Here is a 22,247-nt window from a genome sequence, read left to right on the forward strand (position 1 = left end):
AGATATCACAAAGAAACATTTTGCTCTTTGACACTTAATTGATACAAATGAGAATTTAAAAATGGTTTTTTAAAAACAGCAAAAAAGTGCGAAAACATAAAAGTCTAAAAGGGATTTTTGGTGACGAATGACCACTGCTTGATTAATTTTATCACCTTTATGAAATAAACAACAATTTCTAGTGTCCCAAACATGATTAAAAATACTAATTGTTATGCCTGCCATCCACCCCGCTGCAGGACCTCGAGGAAGCCCTGCTGACCGATGCCGACACCGAGAGCGAGGTCGACCTGAACAAGGTGCTGTACACCGCCCGTCTGCTGCCGGATCTGCTCGTGGCACTGCTGAAGGGTTGCGACGCGCTCAACAAGATCGCCTCCCACATCAGCCCGAGCAACTATCAGATGTTCTTGCGGCGTCTGTTCCGTCAGAAATGCCAGGTTGGTTGCTTCTTTTGAGCTTTTATGGTGGACTTTTGTGGTTAACATTCTACGAACTTTTAGGAATACAACATTGACGACAACCCGTTCAACACCGATACGGACTTTGAGAAGCTGCCGCTGCGCACCAAAATCCTCATCTTGAAGTACCTGTGCGACTTTCGTCTGGACTCGGCTGACGTGTTCGCCACATTTTCCAACCTCGAAGCGGACAGCCTGCGGGTGGAACCACTTGGGTAAGATTGAGCAATTCTCGGCTTAGATCACATATTAATTAACATCCTCTGCACAGCTACGACAGCAAGGGCTCCGCGTACTGGTACTTTTTCGGCACCCGTCTGTATCGCGAGGACTACGAGGGTGGTGCCACCGGCAAGAAGAGCGCCAAATCCATTTCGTCCAAGGGTGGTGGTCGCTCCGTGTGGCAGGTCATTTGCTTCACCGAGGAGGACTGGAAGAGTTTGGCCGGTAAGCTTGGCGGCTCGCGGAACGAGAACGAGCGCGCTTTGCACCAGCAGCTCGTGGAGAACTTTCTGCCCAACATTCCGAAGATCTTCCGCGACAAGGAGCGCGAGCGACGCAGCAAGTGAGTATTGTTTGTAGAGAAAATAAGAAGTTCAGGGTTGTTACGGACGGCGCGGATTTGCTGGCTAATTTTGCTCAGGCGTGGATTTTGCGCGAATGACAATTTTGACATATAAAATAATTGAGAGAGATAGAATTACTTTCAAGTTATTAAGAAATATATTATCAGGAATCAAGACATCAAGATATTGCAAAAACTTTGATTTCTTATAACTTCTTACTGAAACAAAATTGAATTTTCTTCCAAAAATGTTTGTTTGAGGTTTTGAGAAGAGATTTTTTTAGAATGTATTGTTGAGGATTTTTAAAATAAATTTATTACTACACTCAATTAATTTTTTAACATCTTGAGGACTTATTTCAGTGGGCGTTCTGTGCTTAAATCCTGAATATGTGCTTGATTTGCATCTTGGGGAAAAAATAAAAAGATCAAAATATTCAAAAATAAAAGGCAACATTCAAAATTCGAACTTTCAGAAATTCAAAACTTTTTTTCATTTTTATAGTTTTTTTAATCCAAAAATTAAAATTCTGATTTTTATAAATTCCAAAATTAAAAAAAAAAATCCGAAATTTTGCAAACTTCATCATTAAAAAAATGTAAATTCAAAACTTTATAAATTTATGAATAAACAAAATAATTAAACTTTAAAAAGCCCAAATTTAAAAATTATTCAAGAATTTAAAAAGTTAAAATTTATAATTATTCAAGAATTTTAAAATTTATAAAGCCAAAATTTAAGAGCGAGTTTTTCACCAATGTGTAACAGGTCGTATCGAGGTGCTCCGATTTGGATGAAACTTTCAGCGTTTGTTTGTCTATACATGAGATGAACTCATGCCAAATATGAGCCCTCTACGACAAAGGGAAGTGGGGTAAAACGGGCTTTGAAGTTTGAGGTCCAAAAAACATAAAAAATCTTAAAATTGCTCGCATTTCCGTAAAACTTCATCAATTCCAACTCTCTTAGATGCATTCGAAAGGTCTTTTGAAGCACTTCAAAATGTGCCATAGACATCCAGGATTAGTTCGACTTTTTCTCTTAGCTTTTGCAAATTACTGTCAAAAATGGATTTTTTTAAAACCTTGATATCTTTTTGCAACATCCTCCAACACCCATACTCCTATAGGTCAAAAGATAGGTAATTACATGGACTATAAGCCTACGGTGTTAACTTTTTGGCCATTCCCAGTTTTTCTCATAGTGTTTCGATTTTTCTAGAACAAACATTTTACAACGTTAGTTTTTGCCCTGTAGGCCGCCATAGCGGCACTTTTTGGGCTCAAATTTGTCATATTCGGAATTCTCGGACAATTTCACGTAAGTTAGAAGTATTGGAGTTGTAAATTTGATTGGAAAAATTGCCATTTAGAATGAATTAAAATATGTTTTAACAATTTGTTGGATTAGGGGTAAAACAGGTTTTCGCCTACTTGATACAGCATTTGACGTATTGATCACATGGAAAACTAAATCTAACGTTTTATTCCAAAATGTTTTATTTAATTATTTTAGACCAAAAATACAACTCCAATACTTCTAACTTACGTGAAATTGTCCGAGGATTCCGAATATGACAAAATTGAGACCAAAAAGTGCCGTCTTCTTGGCTTGCAGGGCAAAAATTAACGTTGTAAAATGTTTGTTCTAGAAAAATCGAAAAACTATGAGAAAAACTGCGATTGGCCAAAAAGTTAACACCGTAGGCTTATAGTCCATGAAATTCCCTAACTTTTGACCTATGGGAGTATGGGTGTTGGAGGCTGTTGCAAAAAAGTATTAAGGTATTAAAAAAATCCATTTTTACAGTAATTTGCAAAAGCAAAGAGAAAAAGTCGAACCAATCCTGGATGTCTATGGCACATTTTGAAGTGCTTCAAAAGGCCTTTCGAATGCATCTAAAGAGTTGGAATTGATGAAGTTTTACGGAAATGCGAGCAATTTTAAGATTTTTTATGTTTTTTGGACCTCAAACTTCAAAGCCCGTTTTACCCCACTTCCCTTTGTCGTAGAGGGCTCATATTTGGCATGAGTTCATCTCATGTATAGACAAACAAACGCTGAAAGTTTCATCCAAATCGGAGCACCTCGATACGACTTCTAGAACAAACCGAGCAATATTTACAAATACTGCCTCTTAAACGTTCGAGAAATTTAAAATCTCGAAATGCTTCATTGCTTAAATTCTTAATTCATTAAATTATTAAATAATAAAATTCTTAAATTCTTAAATTTTTAAATTCTTAAATTCTTAAATTCTTAAATTCTTAAATTCTTAAATTCTTAAATTCTTAAATTCTTAAATTCTTAAATTCTTAAATTCTTAAATTCTTAAATTCTTAAATTCTTAAATTCTTAAATTCTTAAATTCTTAAATTCTTAAATTCTTAAATTCTTAAATTCTTAAATTCTTAAATTCTTAAATTCTTAAATTCTTAAATTCTTAAATTCTTAAATTCTTAAATTCTTAAATTCTTAAATTCTTAAATTCTTAAATTCTTAAATTCTTAAATTCTTAAATTCTTAAATTCTTAAATTCTTAAATTCTTAAATTCTTAAATTCTTAAATTCTTAAATTCTTAAATTCTTAAATTCTTAAATTCTTAAATTCTTAAATTCTTAAATTCTTAAATTCTTAAATTCTTAAATTCTTAAATTCTTAAATTCTTAAATTCTTAAATTCTTAAATTCTTAAATTCTTAAATTCTTAAATTCTTAAATTCTTAAATTCTTAAATTCTTAAATTCTTAAATTCTTAAATTCTTAAATTCTTAAATTCTTAAATTCTTATATTCTTAAATTCTTAGATTTTTAAATTCTTAAATTCTCAAATTCTCAAATTCTTAAATTCTTAAATTCTTAAATTCTTAAATTCTTAAATTCATAAATTCTTAAATTCTTTAGTTCCTAAATTCTTAAATGCCTAAATTGTTAAATTCTTAAATTCCTCAATTCTCCAATTCTTTAAAACATATTTAAATTTTTAATTCTAAATTATTAAAATCTTAAATTCCTGAATTACTGAATTCCTTAATTCTTAAATTCCCAAATTCCTGAATTTAAAATTTCCCAAATTCTTACATTCCTAAATTCCTAAATTTTTGAATTCTTAAATTCCTAAATTATTTTCTTGAAAAAAGGAACTGCAGATTTCTTAAATTGTGGACCTTTAAAAAAATAAAGACTGCAGAATTTTTAAAATTAATTTTTTAACATCTTGAGGACTTATTTCAGTGGGCGTTCTGTGCTTAAATCCTGAATATGTGCTTGATTTGCATCTTGGGGAAAAAATAAAAAGATCAAAATATTCAAAAATAAAAGGCAACATTCAAAATTCGAACTTTCAGAAATTCAAAACTTTTTTTCATTTTTATAGTTTTTTTAATCCAAAAATTAAAATTCTGATTTTTATAAATTCCAAAATTAAAAAAAAAATCCGAAATTTTGCAAACTTCATCATTAAAAAAATGTAAATTCAAAACTTTATAAATTTATGAATAAACAAAATAATTAAACTTTAAAAAGCCCAAATTTAAAAATTATTCAAGAATTTAAAAAGTTAAAATTTATAATTATTCAAGAATTTTAAAATTTATAAAGCCAAAATTTAAGAGCGAGTTTTTCACCAATGTGTAACAGGTCGTATCGAGGTGCTCCGATTTGGATGAAACTTTCAGCGTTTGTTTGTCTATACATGAGATGAACTCATGCCAAATATGAGCCCTCTACGACAAAGGGAAGTGGGGTAAAACGGGCTTTGAAGTTTGAGGTCCAAAAAACATAAAAAATCTTAAAATTGCTCGCATTTCCGTAAAACTTCATCAATTCCAACTCTCTTAGATGCATTCGAAAGGTCTTTTGAAGCACTTCAAAATGTGCCATAGACATCCAGGATTAGTTCGACTTTTTCTCTTAGCTTTTGCAAATTACTGTCAAAAATGGATTTTTTAAAACCTTGATATCTTTTTGCAACATCCTCCAACACCCATACTCCTATAGGTCAAAAGATAGGTAATTACATGGACTATAAGCCTACGGTGTTAACTTTTTGGCCATTCCCAGTTTTTCTCATAGTGTTTCGATTTTTCTAGAACAAACATTTTACAACGTTAGTTTTTGCCCTGTAGGCCGCCATAGCGGCACTTTTTGGGCTCAAATTTGTCATATTCGGAATTCTCGGACAATTTCACGTAAGTTAGAAGTATTGGAGTTGTAAATTTGATTGGAAAAATTGCCATTTAGAATGAATTAAAATATGTTTTAACAATTTGTTGGATTAGGGGTAAAACAGGTTTTCGCCTACTTGATACAGCATTTGACGTATTGATCACATGGAAAACTAAATCTAACGTTTTATTCCAAAATGTTTTATTTAATTATTTTAGACCAAAAATACAACTCCAATACTTCTAACTTACGTGAAATTGTCCGAGGATTCCGAATATGACAAAATTGAGACCAAAAAGTGCCGTCTTCTTGGCTTGCAGGGCAAAAATTAACGTTGTAAAATGTTTGTTCTAGAAAAATCGAAAAACTATGAGAAAAACTGCGATTGGCCAAAAAGTTAACACCGTAGGCTTATAGTCCATGAAATTCCCTAACTTTTGACCTATGGGAGTATGGGTGTTGGAGGCTGTTGCAAAAAAGTATTAAGGTATTAAAAAAATCCATTTTTACAGTAATTTGCAAAAGCAAAGAGAAAAAGTCGAACCAATCCTGGATGTCTATGGCACATTTTGAAGTGCTTCAAAAGGCCTTTCGAATGCATCTAAAGAGTTGGAATTGATGAAGTTTTACGGAAATGCGAGCAATTTTAAGATTTTTTATGTTTTTTGGACCTCAAACTTCAAAGCCCGTTTTACCCCACTTCCCTTTGTCGTAGAGGGCTCATATTTGGCATGAGTTCATCTCATGTATAGACAAACAAACGCTGAAAGTTTCATCCAAATCGGAGCACCTCGATACGACTTCTAGAACAAACCGAGCAATATTTACAAATACTGCCTCTTAAACGTTCGAGAAATTTAAAATCTCGAAATGCTTCATTGCTTAAATTCTTAATTCATTAAATTATTAAATAATAAAATTCTTAAATTCTTAAATTTTTAAATTCTTAAATTCTTAAATTCTTAAATTCTTAAATTCTTAAATTCTTAAATTCTTAAATTCTTAAATTCTTAAATTCTTAAATTCTTAAATTCTTAAATTCTTAAATTCTTAAATTCTTAAATTCTTAAATTCTTAAATTCTTAAATTCTTAAATTCTTAAATTCTTAAATTCTTAAATTCTTAAATTCTTAAATTCTTAAATTCTTAAATTCTTAAATTCTTAAATTCTTAAATTCTTAAATTCTTAAATTCTTAAATTCTTAAATTCTTAAATTCTTAAATTCTTAAATTCTTAAATTCTTAAATTCTTAAATTCTTAAATTCTTAAATTCTTAAATTCTTAAATTCTTAAATTCTTAAATTCTTAAATTCTTAAATTCTTAAATTCTTAAATTCTTAAATTCTTAAATTCTTAAATTCTTAAATTCTTAAATTCTTAAATTCTTAAATTCTTAAATTCTTAAATTCTTAAATTCTTAAATTCTTAAATTCTTAAATTCTTAAATTCTTAAATTCTTAAATTCTTAAATTCTTAAATTCTTAAATTCTTAAATTCTTAAATTCTTATATTCTTAAATTCTTAGATTTTTAAATTCTTAAATTCTCAAATTCTCAAATTCTTAAATTCTTAAATTCTTAAATTCTTAAATTCTTAAATTCATAAATTCTTAAATTCTTTAGTTCCTAAATTCTTAAATGCCTAAATTGTTAAATTCTTAAATTCCTCAATTCTCCAATTCTTTAAAACATATTTAAATTTTTAATTCTAAATTATTAAAATCTTAAATTCCTGAATTACTGAATTCCTTAATTCTTAAATTCCCAAATTCCTGAATTTAAAATTTCCCAAATTCTTACATTCCTAAATTCCTAAATTTTTGAATTCTTAAATTCCTAAATTATTTTCTTGAAAAAAGGAACTGCAGATTTCTTAAATTGTGGACCTTTAAAAAAATAAAGACTGCAGAATTTTTAAATTCCTGAGTGGTACTATTTTTGTTACCATAGATTACAGAAATTCTGATAACTTTGGAGCATTTTGGAGTCATATTTTAGGTTAAAACAATCCAAGAAGGAAATAATACTTAATTCGTGTTTCGATTTTTCTGAGTGATTCTTTGGCGAGTATCATCGATTACAAGCTATTTATAAATTTATAATTTTGTTTTTTAATTTGTTAATATTTTTGGATAAATATTATTTAGTTTTATATCTAAATGTTTTAATTTTCATTTTAGATTTCTTCTTTTTGCCAAAATTATTGTTGTGGCGTTTCCTTCTGCTTTACTACTTCCTAGCAAAAATAAGTTTGTCCATAAAACTTCGGCGTTTCAAGATTCTGCTTTTTGAGATTCGGCCTCTTTCTGGATTTACCTAATATTGTTTTTATTGAATACAACTTTAGTTAACGTTTGTGATTTTTGCGTTCCTTCCGACGGAGCCCTTAAACATAAAATGTTTAAGTTTTGTTCTCAAATACTTTCTTTTTTATTTAATAAAAAATGAAATTATTAGGACAAACGTATGTTTGTCCCGAAATTATTTTTCCTAATATGGCGCAGATTTCGCGCGGTTTGGGATGGCGTGGATTTTTTTTCGATTTCTCCGTAACAAACCTGCAACATGCAACAAACCTGCAAGATGAAGAGCTTAGAACTTAACTTTTTTTTACTCTTTCGCAGACTGCTGGCCCGCCGCACCTCGTCGCGCATCAAAGTCTACGAGGAGCGCCGCCTGGTGGATCTGTACCGCCAGCAGCAGGAGCTCGAGACGCGCAAGCAGCAGCGCGCGCTGCAGGAAAGCGTCACAAACACCCGGGCGAAGCTAAGCGAAAGCCGGGCCAAACGTGCCGAACGACGGTTAGAAGCCAGAGCTAATTAAGCGAGACAAACAGAATCAAACGCAGACACGCACGCACACCAAAAATTAAAAATATCAAACAAAACCGCTAAAGCAAAGCACATCTACGCCCAATCGATCTCTCGCAAGAAAACACAACTTGGAAAGCTTTTAAAAACAAGATTTGGCACCGATCAAAAAGTCCAAGCTGAGCAACAGAAACAAATAGAGCGAGAGAGATTGCGATTGTCTCTAGATGTTGTTTTGTTACTTCTTCTATCGTTAGTTGCTGTATGTATGCATGATGTACCGAATCATCATTTCATTATTATTTATTTATCTTACTCTATTCTTCTTTACTTTGATAACTTTTAAACTTTCTTCTCATTCATTATCATTTCATTCTCATTTTTCGCTTTTTATCAGTAGTTTTTTCATGGGAATGCTTCTATCAATCACACTCTCAAAAGAAACCATACTAATTCCGACCCTTTCTCTCCGCCCCGACCTCTTTCCAGATCACGCTCGAACTCGGTCACAAGTATAGTATCAACCTATGCCAGCTCAGCCGAACCTCTCACGAGTGATTTTATTTTTCAGCCAAAAGAGCGCGAAAACAACCTAATCGCAAATACTACTTTTAGCAAGCATCCTCACCGGCACGGCCACAAGCACCACCACCACCGTCAACGGCAACGCCGGCATCATCGCCGTCATTCGACGCCACCGGTGGCGCCCTGTGGCGCAGCATCTCCCTCGTCGGAGCTAGGCTCGGAACAAACGCGCAGCACCGCGACGGACAATCTTGGGCTAGTGTCGTGTTCCACCTCCAAGCGGGACGAAGAAGAAGCGGAAGAACCGCGGTGTCGTGAAGTGGAAGAAGAAGACGACGACGTGCAGATCGTCGAAGAACACGGGGACGAAGATCTCGAAGAAACGGACAGTGTCAGTGTGAACAACAATAACAACAATACCGCAAAGTGCGCCGAACTTGGGTCGGGAGTGAGTGTCGCGAGCACGAGCAGTGGCATCAGCAGCAGCCGCAAGCGCGGCAAAAGTGTCTGCTCCAGCGGATCCGCGGCCAATTCGTCGCCCACACCGCCCCCGCAACCACAACCGCCTCCGCCCGACGGGGACCAATCGGTGAAGAAGCGTCGCCCGCGGAAGGGCTTCAGTGCGGAGATCGAAGGGTTGCTGCAGTACAACCGAAACATGGCGCCGACCACGACGAAGCTGCCCGGCCGGCAAACGAACAACTCGCTGTCGTCGGTCACGGGGCCGGTGATTTTGCCGTTTGCCGATACGCCCACGCCGCCGCCGACGGCGACGACGACGACGATTTCGCAAGCGTCGTCAAAGGGTGGCGGCACGGCGCCGGAGAAAAAGGAGGGCAAGGACGGGAAGGAATCGGCGGCGGCGTCCGGTGGTGAGAAAAACGCTGCTGCCGGCGGTGGACGGAAGAAGAAGAACAAGGCGTCGGAAGTGTGAGTTTATTTGCTGGGATTTTTTAGTTTTACTCACCCTGTTACTAACCCGTACATTTGTTGAAACAGTTTGGGAAGAAGTATTAACCATTTTGTTAGATTTTTGTTTGATTTATTATTTGAATAAAAGCTTTGTAGTTCATTCATAATTCGCATCATTTTTTTTTCTCTACGTCATACTAACTCTGGGTTTCGGTCATCTGCTTGAGTTTACAACTTGGCCCAGAAAATTTGTTCTTATAAGGTACAGATTTTTTAATACTTTGATAGCCTTAAGCAGCCATTACACTACCGCAAACAAACAAACAAACTTGCACTTTTTCGTAATTGACAGTTTGCCAAACTCGCAAACAAGGTAAAATGTATGCAGGCTGACGTTTGTACAAACAAATCCAGGCAAACAAACAAAGTAGGCAAACTGTCAAAAAGTGCCTTTGTTTGCCGTAGTGTAATAGCTCCTTTATTGTATGGACAATAGGGTGATCATAAAAAAGGATATTAGGTACGTCCCCTAAGTTGATCCCTTAGACTAAAATACGTAATATGTGCCAATTTTGAGCAAAATCGGTTAAGGTTTAAGCTAAGAACGGAAATCGGAAGGATCCCCAAGGTGCGCGCTTGCGATTTTTGGGGAAAAAATAAAAAAGATGAAAAAAATTCAAAAATGTATGATGTTAAAATTAAAAAAGTTGAAAAAAAACTGGAGGATTAAAAAAAAAAGAGCCCACTAATAGTAAATTTCAAAATAACTTTAATATTCTAAACTTTTAATTTTTTTAAAATCTAAATTTTAAAGTTCTCAATGATTTAATCTTTAATTTGTTGAGTGCTGCCATCTCAAATGACAGAAAATCAGATATTTTTGGGGCATGTTGTAATGAAATAACTAGCCATAGTCTTAACATTTGAATGCAAAAAGTGTTTTAAAATGCATTTTACACTAGTTCAGTTGTTTTGCAATCATTAGTTTTCATTTGACGAAAACAGAAAAATTAGCGAAATTTTTTTTTTTTAATACTGAACATCGACAATTTTCAAAAAAATCAAAAGACGTTTAAATCAACCCAAACATACTAAAAATGATTTCAAACACAGGGGATACATTTAAAATCAATTTCGGCTGATTGCACTTAAATTTCCATTGAAATATTGAAGTTTTTTGAAAAATTACTACATTATAATACATTGAATTTTTGAAATTCTGTTTTTTTTTTAAAGATAACTTCACTGTTTGAATATTCGTATACATATTTGAATTTAAAAATTTAATTAATTTTTTTATCTTTTATTTTTTTATAATTTTGGAATTTTTTTTTTGAATAATTTTCAAATTCTTAAATTTTTTGAATTTGGGAATTTAAATTAATTTTTTTTATCTAGATTTTGATTCAAAAAATTTTTATTTGTAATTTTCATATTCTTAAATTGTTTTTTTTTTCGAGCATTTGTATTTTTGAATTCCTCAACCTCTAAAATTTGCAATTGCGAAATCTTAATTTTTTTTAATTATAGGCTTTTGAAATTTCGAATTTTCGAGTTCTTGGATTTTAGAAATTTTAAATTAGTTATGTCTAGACTTTGTAATAGTTTGATTTTTGAATATTTGTTTTTTTTTTGTTCCTAAATTTCTGATTTTTGTGTTTCTAATTTCCTGATTTTTGTATTTTTGAAATTCTAAATTTTTTGGAATCTGAAATTTTAATACTTTTGAATTTTTGAATATTTTTTTTTGTATTTTTAATTGTTGATTGCTGAATTTTGTAATTTTTGAATTTATTTGCAAAAAATTAGATGATTACTGTTGTGGCTTTTCCATCTGTTTTACTTCTTCCCAAGCAATTCGGTTGATTCTGAGTTTTCAATATTGTTATATCGAATTATGCAAACGTTTGCAAGTTTAAGACGCATCCAAATAAGCAAACAAGCAAGGTTCCCGTTTTTCGGTTCAAAGATCAGAAATTAACAGTGTTCCTGCGAACACGCGTTCAGTGCGTTTGTACCTCGCGTGCAAAACGCCGTGCGGGTGACGACATAGTTCCCTCACGCTCCCTCGGCTGTAAACTGGTGTTTCATTCTCCGCTGCAGTCACACTACACCGTCTGCGGCAGAGAGAGTGAGAAGCAGTCATCCCTCGTTTACACTGCGTGCAAACCTTGAGTGCGCTGTTCGTGTAGACTTGTACGGCGTTTCGGGAAGACTGGAAATCACTCTCTCATCGCCGAATGACACGCGCGCAACCATTTGTGAGCGAATACGACGCACTTACTGCCAGCGACTTTGGTCAATCGCTTCTTACAGCGATACAAATACTTCGTGAATTGCTTTGCCTACTCCGTCCGTCGACCCGAGTCAAAATATTGTTGATAATATTGATTTTAAGCATTTTAATTAGTGATCAAAGCAAAGCCGATCGCAAACTATTTTGAGTCAGCTTTGAGCGACGTAACGCATGCGGTCTCTCTGTCCCATTCGCTGTACCTTTCGATTGGAATAGGAGGGATAGCAAAAGAGAGAGAGAGAGCATACAGTTGCGAATTGGTGTGGAAGTGACAAGCGGTAGGAAACGATCAGAGCAGTTTTGCATCGCGTTCGATTTGTGCTCGCGAGTGAATCAATCAGATCCCTTGCAAACAAGCATCGCGCGACGAAACGAAAACGAAGAAAGGCCAATTTTAACTTTTTTTTGCTATATTATAAATCATAAACAATATTACTTTTTAAATTTGAAACCCTTATTATTTTTTAATTTTTAGAGAGAAAATGGTAGATAACATAGATTGTAATGTCCCTCTTTTATTGTTTCACCACCACGCAATCCAACCCCTGTACATAACCAAAAACCATAATCATCGTATGACGGAACGTGGACCACCTGTAAATGACCCGCAAACCCCCGTGTGCACGATCGTGTTCTACCCCATCACCATCGCACCATTAATCGAACCACCTCCTACGTTTGTGTGTGTGTATATTAACCCGGATCCCCAACTGTTGTACATATTCGCACCACCTTACCTGGACACCTCCGGTGACGACTGACGGATATTTCGGTTCTGGTTGGTTCTGGCAGTTTCACCACAACAATCTCGTCCACTCTGATCTCGTCGTTTAGCTTCACCGAAACCGAGGAGGTGCTGCAGATCGGCATGCACAAGGTGCTCGAGTACATCAAGAACCACGACGACGCGTGGCCGTTCATGGACCCGGTCGACGAGGACATTGCGCCGCGCTACTACTCCATCATCCGGCGGTGAGTCATTGATCGAGGAGGTGTTGATAATCATTTTTATTTTTCTGTGTGATTTTAGCCCGATGGATCTGCAAAAGATGGAGGAAAAGCTAGACAACGGGGAGTACCTGACGTTCGCCGATTTCCGCAACGACTTCAAGCTGATCGTGAACAACTGCCGGCTGTACAATGGTCAAGCCAATGGTGAGTTACTTAGGATGTTTTTGAAGCTGAAGCTAATTTGAGTTTTCCCCCTCAGAATACACCGAGATGGTCAACAACCTGCAGATTGCGTTCGAGAAGGCCACCAAGCGCCACTTTGACTCGAACTCGTCGGACGAGGAGCAGCAAACGCTCGAGTATCCGATCTTCAAGGAGAAGCCAGCGGCGGCGGCGGCGACGACATCGTCGTCGGCCGGAGGTGGCAAAAGCCTGAACGACGACTCCGCCGCCAAGAAGGACTCCGGAAGCAAGAAGAACCAAAAAAGCAGCAGCAGCAAGAAGGACTCCAAAGTGAAGGATCGCAAGAGTGGTGGGAAAACCAGTGAGATTAGTGACGAGGGCAAGCCCAAGTCAAGCGGTGACAAGGGAAGCGCGAAGAAGAGCAGTAAATCTAGTGAACCGGAAGCGAATAAATCTGCGGGGGGTAATAAAAACTCCAAGAGTTTGAAGCGCAAGCGGAAAGAGAAGGACAAGGTGGGCAAAGGTGGCAGCAGTAAAAAGTTTAAACGCAACGACGACAGCAGTGACGGCGAGGAAGACGAGCTGTCGGTGGAAGACGACGAGGACGAGGAGGAAGACGACGGTGTGCGGAAAAGTGACCGGGAAGAAGTGGTCTCCGAGGGGGAAGATGTACGGAGATCGCCTTCGCCGGTGATGTACGAGGGTAAAAAGAAGAGCGCGGCCAAAGCGAAGAAGCGCGAAGCGGAAAAGGTGAAGGAAAAGAGCAAGAGCGGCAAAGTTAAGAGGGAAGAGAAGAAGTCGTCGAACAAACGGGGCAGAAAGAAGTCGAGGTCGCGATCGCCGCCGCGATCGCGGACGCCTTCGCCGAGTCCTGTAGCGAGCCGGTCGTCGACGCCGCTGAAGAAGGCGGGCACGCCGGTGAAGGGGAGGAACAAGAAGCTGGACAGCAGCTCGGTCAGCAGTTTGAACTCGTCGCAAGCGACGCCGGTGAAGAAGCGTGGCAAGAAGCAGCAGCAGAAGGAGTTGCCGCCGAGTGAGGACGAGTTGGACGTTACGGAGGAAGAGGTGCCGACGCCGGTGAAGAAGCGAGGCAAGAAGCAGCCGGAGTTGCCGCCGAGTGAGGACGAGCTTAACGTTACCGAGGAGGATTTGGTGAAGCCGCCGCCGGCGGCGCCCGAGGAAGAGGAGGATCGGGAGACGGACCTGAGCAACTTTGCGGATATCGATGATATTCGTGAGGGCCGGGTTAAAGATGAGGAAGTCCGAAAAGACTCCGATGGCGGCGGAAGTGTGGAGAACGCACCAAGCAAGGGTGAAGGCAAGAAGGGAAAGAAGAACAAAAAGAGCAGCCAGAAATCAGGGAAATCCAAAGGAAAGAGCAAAGACGAGGAAAAGGTCAAGAAGAGCAAGTCGAAGAGTAAAAGTGGCAAGAGTAAAAAGTCCAAGAGCAAGAGCTTTGAAACTTCGTCGATAGTGTCGTCGAGCGAGGACGAACCTTTAGTAGAACCGCCAAAGGAAAAGAAGAAACACCACAAGGAGAAGGAAATCAAAAGTGCCTCAAAGAAACAACCGAAGGATTTCTCCAAGTACACGACGCTTCCGCGCGGCGATCGCAGCCGTTCCCGGAGCTTCTCCCGGTCGCCAAGTCCGGCGGCGCCCTCAATCCACGAGGAACGTGGATACTCTTCCATGTCGGAACGATCGGTGAATTTCGACGACGACGAGAAACCCGCGGTTCCCGCTCGACCCATCACGCCGGACATCATCGACAAGTACGATCTCATCAAGCAGCGACGTCGCAACCAAACGGCCTCGGTTCCGCCGACCGCCAGCACCACCCCGTCATCTTCCACATCCAGTGAAAAACCCGCCAAGCAAAAGTCCAAATCTTCGGACGCTGCCGGCGGCGGCGGCAGCAGCCGTAAAAAGCAGAAACACAACCAGAGTACCAGTTCAAGTGCCTCGACAGACGCCGCCCCTTCAACGCCCAGTACGGCCACCAAACCCGCAAAGGTCAAGGAGGAAAAGTCCTCCTCCAAAGGAGCGAAGGAATCCAGTGGGAAGAGCAAAAAGAAACGGAACCGATCGGTTGAAGCGAGTCCGCCTGCGACGCCGGTGGCGGATCGCTCGCGATCTCCCGTTTGGACGGTTCCGGAAGTGCCGGCTGAAAAGACCCGCCCGTCTTACAAAGACGAGAAGGTGGAGCCGGACAAGAAGGCCGACCCCAGCGACGAGTACGACTTTGTGGACGATTCGCCGACCGAAGCGGTAACGCCAAAGATCCCCTCCCCGGTACCTTCACCAGTGGAAAAACCGCCAAAACCTCCCAAAACCAAGTCGGAATCGCAGAAGAAGCCGTCGCAAAAGTCCGGCAAAGCGAACGCCACTAAACCTCCGAGCGCGCCGGCCAACAAACAATCCAAAGGAGGTGGAGCCACTTCCGCCGGCGCTGCCGGTGGTGCCAACATGGAAGCCCTGGAACTGGAAACCGAGCAGACCCTCAAGGACATCAACAAGTGGTTGGAGAACACGCCCCGCTTCAGCGAGTACAGCTCGGCGAGCAATTCCCCCTCGCGGTACATTATGGACGATCTGGACGCGGTCACGGCCAAAATAGACGCCGCTGACTTCCGCAAACCGATCACGTTGGCGCAAATCCCACCCGAGGAAGCCGACAAGCCTCCGATCATCCTTTCCCCACGAGCAAACGACCCGCCACCATTGACAGCTGCCCTGTCGTCGGCACCACCTCCAGTTGCCACTCCAAAAGAACCGCCAGTCGTCAAACCGGCAAAGCAACCAAAAGACCACGAAGCGACCCCGAACATCAACAACAACACCAGCAGTACTCCAATTCCAACCCCGCAACCCCCAAAACCCCAGTCAACGCCAGCACCAACCCCGCCAGTCGCCGCGACGACACCAGCGCCCCCACCCTCGGAACGACCCCCCCTGGGACCACCCCCGATAATTCCGCCCCACTCGCAGAAAAAGGAACCGAAAGAGCCCAAGCGCAAGTCGCTCAAGGAGAAGCTCAGCCAGCTGGGCAAGCAAAAGCGGGACACCGTCCACCGGACGATCGACCGGCTGCAGCCGGGCAAGTCCAAGGGCAACCTGCTCAGCAGCATCCAGAATCTCAACAAGCCGGAGGAGCTGTTCCCGCTGGGGGCGGGCGCCGCCGGTCCGGGCGGGCTCGGCCCGAGCAAGGTCAAGGAGGTGAAGAACTCGCTGATCGTCAAGACGGACGAGTCGAAGCCGAAGCTGAGTTTGGGCACGGTGCTGATTACGGAGGGGTTCGGACTTGGGCAGCAGCACGCGTTTGCGGACGAGAAGAAGGAAGGTGGTGAAGAGGCACCTGGGAAGGTTAGTGTTGACGAGAAGAAGTTTGGCGAAACGGAACAACCTGCGTTGAACAGTTCGAAGGACAGTGATGACGGTGCAGCGGCGAAACTGTTGGTTCTGGAGGACATGAAGGCTGCCAAGGCGGAGCTCGCCAAAACAGATCCCGGCAAGGTGGTTGAATCGCCGGAGAAGGTCATCAAGGCGATCGCCAAATCGGACAAACCGTCGGCGACTCCGAACCTGTCGGCGTGGTTCAAGGCGTTTGGCGCGCCAAAGAAACCGAAGAAATCCGACGACGGCGAAGAAGGCGGCAGTAAGAACTCACCGGAAGGTGAGGGCAAGGGCGGAGAAAATACTTCCCCGTCGGATTCTGGCTTGAACGTACCGCTGGTGCCCAGCTTGGAAAGCCCCAGCTATCCGTCGTTGCCACCGGCGCCGCGGCAGCGGAAGGCGAGTACGGGAAGTACCGTTTCGGAGCGATCCTCGTACAGTCAAGATCCGGACAGCCCACGGATTGGTATTGACGAACGGATCGGAGTCTACCCGGCGCCTTATCCCAGCCCGATGGGAGCATCTCCGGTGATGACTTCGCCGCGCATGGATGAAACGCAAAAGAGTCCGTACCCGTTGAACGGAGCCATCAAGGTGGGCTTCTACCAGGACACCACGACCAAAAGCAGTCCGGAGAAGAGCTGCAGCCCAAGGGAGTTGCCACCGTCCCCCTACCCGCAGTACTCACAACATCTGTACACGGCCAACTCCGGAATGGCCGGTGGTACCAACAATATGTATGGAAACAATTACGCTTACGGTGCCACGACGCCAAACGCTCCGACAGCCCCAACGGCACCATCCACGGCCAACACGACGGACACGTTCAAGAACTACGACCAGTACAAACAGCCGGCCTCCCAGGAATCGGACTACAACTCATCGATGAGCCCTAGCACGAACCCCAACTCGCCCTACCACAACCAGGCGTCGTCTCCGTACCAGCAGCAACCCAACTCGCCGTACCAACAGCCGCAAAACCAAAACTTTGCCCAGCAGCAGCAGTCATCGATTGCGTCGCCGGCCTCGTCCGGACCGCTGTCCCCCTACAGCAACGCCTCACTAGCACCTCAATCGTCAGTACAACAAAGCCCGGCCCAGTCCGTGAGCGGTCACTCGCCTTTCAACCCATCGCCAACGTCGCCTTATCAAACGCCACAACATCCATCGCAGCAGAACCAACCCCAACAGCAGCAGCCGACTCAAGCGCAAAAGCCCGCCCCAACGCCCCAATCCAAACCAAATACGCCCATCCACCAAAGTCCAAACTCGCCGTTCTCCCAGTCGAACCACAGCTCACCCTACTCCCAGCAGGACCCCAACTCGCCGTACTCCCAGGGCCAACTGTCCCCCTTCCAGCCAATGTCCCCGAAACCCCCGACCGTGCCCGCCGCCGCCGCCACCACCAACAACAGCCTCAAGCTGGCACCGCCAATAATAACGCCCCAGCAAGCGGCGGCGGCCGCCGGCGTCACACTCCCCGACTCGCCCGTCAACACGCTGTCCCAAACGTCACCGCACCAAAACACCGGATCTCAGCTGCAGCAGCCTCAACAACCGTCACCCCAGCAGCAGCAGCAACAGCAACTAAATGCCCACTCGGGTTGGAATCAACAGCAGACCACATATTCGCAGTACGCGTCGTCGGCGACGTCGTCGGTGGATGGAGGAAGCACGTTGGGAACGAATCTTCCGGCACCGGCGCACATGCATCATCACCCGCAGCAGCAAATGGCGGCGCCGCAAACGCAACAGCAGCAGCAGCAAATTAAGCCGCAGCTCATGGATGCAAGGTGAGAAGATATTTTGATTTATTCCAGGGTGTATTTTATTGATATTGAAATTCGAATTGAAATCGTCAAAGTACCATCCGAGCAATGATGCTATGGACTTTTTTTCGCTTATTAGAAGCATCGCTTTTCATCCCATCAAATAGAATCTCTGTAGCTCGTTTCGCCAAATCAAAATGTTGCGCATTGTTTGTTTGATATCAAAAACTTTAAAATTCAAGTCCTGAATTCAGAAATTCTCAATACTTCAATGTGCGTTTTTATTAGAATATAACAGTCCTGTTTCAGGATGTTATATTTGAAATTAAGAGATTTGTAGAACATTTCAAATTAGATCAATTCATAAGCTGAATGCTCTTTCAGGGAAAATATATTTTGAGAAAAAGCCCTGAATCCATGTTTCTTAAATTCTTAAAAATCTTTAATTTTTTATTTTTTTATTTTTCAATTCTCATATTTGTTAATTCTTAAATTGTTTAATTCATAAAATCTTAAACTCTAAAATTTAAAAATTTTAATATCTTAAAATCCTAATATACTCAAATCTTAAAATCTTAAACTCTTAAAGTTATAAAATCTTAAAAACCTAAAATCTTAAGACACTAAAATTTTTAAAATTTAATTCTTATGATCTTAAAGTCTTAAACTCTTAAAATTTCAAAATCTTCAGCTCTTAAAATTTTAAAACCTTAAAATCTAGAGCATGAGCATGAGCATGGTTGACTGCCAATGAGCTGCTACTCCGTTATTGACGGATCAGCTGAAGTTAAACAATGAATCAAAAATGATCAGTGGGAGCCAACCATCCGTTCACTGTTTAACCTCTGAAGATCCCTACTTTATTAGTCAATACCGGCGCCCTCCCAAGAAGCCTGCAGTTCAACGAAAGGGAGGAATGTTAGTCCGATAGTTGAAGTTGCAGACTCATCAAGCACACAGTTTTTCGCTATATACTTGTTGATACCGCTTGAGACCGTTGAATCCACAGCATCTCCTTCAAGCATCACATGATTATTATTTTTTTTGGGTTAGTAGGATAAGGTATTGGCTTTTCGATGCCTCCCGAGCTACGATGCTATGGGGAGGACTTTCATAACAAACCCGTCGGCGAGCCTTCCGAGCAACGATGCTATGGGAAGGTCTTTCTGGTTAACAAACAAAGTCACTCACACACAATTATTTCACTCCACTATTAAATAATCCAAAATGTCAGTGCGTCTTTCGATCATTATATAGAAATGGCTTTTTCACCATAAAAAATAAAAACCTTATTCGAAAAAAATATACACAATTTACCCGACGCCGTGCCTTCCGATCAACGATGATATAGGAAGGGCTTTGAAAATCACAAAACAATTAATTAAGATCACAAAAAACACCAATTACTCAACGAAAATTACGCTCAAGACACAAACTATTCAGTAAGTCATGCTATTATTCGATTACCATAATCACTCACTCCATACGAATAGCGACACAAAAGCACACCAAAAAATTAACCTGAATAATCACGACTTCGCGTCCCCTCTTCCAGCGCACCAATGATGCTATTATTCGATTACCACAATCACTCACTCCATACGAATAGCGACACAAAAGCACACCAAAAAATTAACCTGAATAATCACGACTTCGCGTCCCCTCTTCCAGCGCACCAATGATGCTATTATTCGATTACCACAATCACTCACTCCATACGAATAGCGACACAAAAGCACAAAGAAAATTAACCTGAATAATCACGACTTCGCGTCCCCACTTCCAGCGCACCAATGATGCTATTATTCGATTACCACAATCACTAACTCCATACGAATAGCGACACAAAAGCACACCAAAAAATTAACCTGAATAATCACGACTTCGCGTCCCCACTTCCAGCGCACCAATGATGCTATTATTCGATTACCACAATCACTCACTCCATACGAATAGCGACACAAAAGCACACCAAAAAATTAACCTGAATAATCACGACTTCGCGTCCCCTCTTCCAGCGCACCAATGATGCTATTATTCGATTACCACCATCACTCACCCCACACGAATAGCGACACAAAAGCACACCAAAAAATTAACCTGAATAATCACGACTTCGCGTCCCCACTTCCAGCGCACCAATGATGCTATTATTCGATTACCACAATCACTCACTCCATACGAATAGCGACACAAAAGCACACAAAAAAAAATAACCTGAATAATCACGACTTCGCGTCCCCACTTCCAGCGCACCAATGATGCTATTATTCGATTACCACAATCACTAACTCCATACGAATAGCGACACAAAAGCACACCAAAAAATTAACCTGAATAATCACGACTTCGCGTCCCCACTTCCAGCGCACCAATGATGCTATTATTCGATTACCACAATCACTCACTCCATACGAATAGCGACACAAAAGCACACCAAAAAATTAACCTGAATAATCACGACTTCGCGTCCCCTCTTCCAGCGCACCAATCTAAAATTTTAAAACCTTAAAATCTAGAACTCTTAAACTCTAAAATTTTTAAATTTTAAGTTCTTAAAATCCTAAAACACTCAAATCTTAAAGTCTTAAACTCTTAAAATTTTAAAATCTTAAAAACCATAAATCTTAAGATATTAAAATTTTAAAAAAATTGATTCGTATGATCTTAAAGTCTTAAAATCTTAAACTCTAAAATTTCAAAAATTTAAGATCTTAAATTTTTAATCATTATGATCTTGAAGTCTTAAACTCTAAAATTTCAAGATCTTAAAATCCTAAAATCCTAAAATCTTAAACTCATAAAATCTTAAACCCTAAAAATCCTAAAATCTATTAATCTTAAGATCTTAAAAATTTAAAAATTTTAATTCTTATAATGAGCTTAAAAATTTAAAAATCTTAAGCTCTTAAAATTTTAAAATCATAAAATCTAAAATCAATTTACATGAAATTAAAGAATTTTAAAATCCAATACCTAAATTCTGAAATTCTTTTTATTTTGAAATGCTTTGGTCCCTAAATCCTCAAACTCTCTAATCTAAAAAAAAAATCAAATCTTAAATTCTACATTAATGAAATTCCAGAATTTTTGATTCTTCTATTTTTTGAAATTTCGTTTTCCTGAATTTGAGTTTTCAAAATGTATATAAAAAAAATGTTTTTTTTTTATTTTCCGTAATATTGAAAAAAAATTCAACTTAAAAAAATCACGAGTTCACAGCTCTGAAAATTAAAAAAAACTTGGGCTCAAAAATATTAAAAATTCAAAGCCCAAAATTCCAATATTATATTTATTTACAATTCTATGTTCCAAAATATCAAGAATTTTAAAATTCAGGTCCCGAATTCAGAAATACTTTAATTCTCAATATTTCAATATGCGTTATCATTAGAATTTAACAGTTATGTTCCAAGATGTTACATTTGCATTTTTTTAGTTAAAAAAAATATAAAATTCGTTAATTCTAAATTTTTTAATTCTCAAATTTAAATATAAAAAAACTTTGAATCTAAAATTCATAAAATCTTGAAATTTTAAAATCCTATGATCTTAAACTCTAAAAATTTTAAAATCTTAGGATCTTAAAATCTTAAAGTCTTAAAATCTTAAAATTTTTAATTGTTAAATTATTAAATTCCTATTTTTTTAAATTGTTAAATTTAAATAATCTTTCATCATTAATTTGGAAAATTCTCAAATTCTGAAATAACAAAATTCAATTTACCAAAAAAATAATCAATTCCTAAATTCTGATATCCTTTAGTTTCTAAATCCTCAAATAGAAATTCCAGAATTTTTAATTCATTATATTTTTGAATGTATTTTTTTTAAATTGTTTATTTGAATTTCTTTATTTCAGATTTTCGATAGTTTCCAATTATTTTAAATTTTGTTTTCTTGAAGTTGAGTTTTTCAAAATACAGTCCAGATTGTCCATGCTCCATACAAAAAAAGATTTTATTTGTATGGAAATTGTTCAGAGATTTCCAAAAAAGTGTCCACCTGGTTTGTGGATGGTCCCTATCCGAAGTTTTGATTATCCGAAGTGAAATTTTGACAAGGCTCTCGGATAATCGGGTCTAGATTATATTAGAATTTTATTTTATTTTTTGTTTTGTAATATCCGGATTTTTGAGTTTCAAATTTTTTATTTTGGTTTTTTATTACATTTTCGATTTTTTTTAATTCCTAAAACATAAACAGTTTTTTTT

The 22,247-nt window shown here is 39.2% G+C and overlaps 1 protein-coding gene across 4 annotated transcripts in view; it reads left to right on the top strand.

Moving 5' to 3' along the window:
* Window positions 1–22,247, top strand: part of LOC120420352 (protein split ends-like) — a 52,249-nt gene that overhangs the window by 23,173 nt on the left and 6,829 nt on the right. For 2 of the 4 annotated variants that reach the window (XM_052711214.1, XM_052711213.1), the window contains exons 4-11: window positions 240–440; window positions 504–676; window positions 733–1,026; window positions 7,819–7,995; window positions 8,494–9,459; window positions 12,530–12,709; window positions 12,768–12,892; window positions 12,948–18,057. In XM_052711214.1, coding sequence (XP_052567174.1) covers window positions 240–440; window positions 504–676; window positions 733–1,026; window positions 7,819–7,995; window positions 8,494–9,459; window positions 12,530–12,709; window positions 12,768–12,892; window positions 12,948–18,057 — 7,226 coding nt within the window. Of the gene's footprint in view, window positions 1–239; window positions 441–503; window positions 677–732; window positions 1,027–7,818; window positions 8,282–8,493; window positions 9,460–12,529; window positions 12,710–12,767; window positions 12,893–12,947; window positions 18,058–22,247 lie in introns of those variants that run through there. The other 2 variants (XM_052711216.1, XM_052711215.1) reach the window with 2 other exon arrangements.

This window comes from Culex pipiens, chromosome 3 (assembly GCF_016801865.2).
Source record: "Culex pipiens pallens isolate TS chromosome 3, TS_CPP_V2, whole genome shotgun sequence".
In the NCBI taxonomy this organism is placed as follows: Eukaryota; Metazoa; Arthropoda; class Insecta; order Diptera; family Culicidae; genus Culex; species Culex pipiens.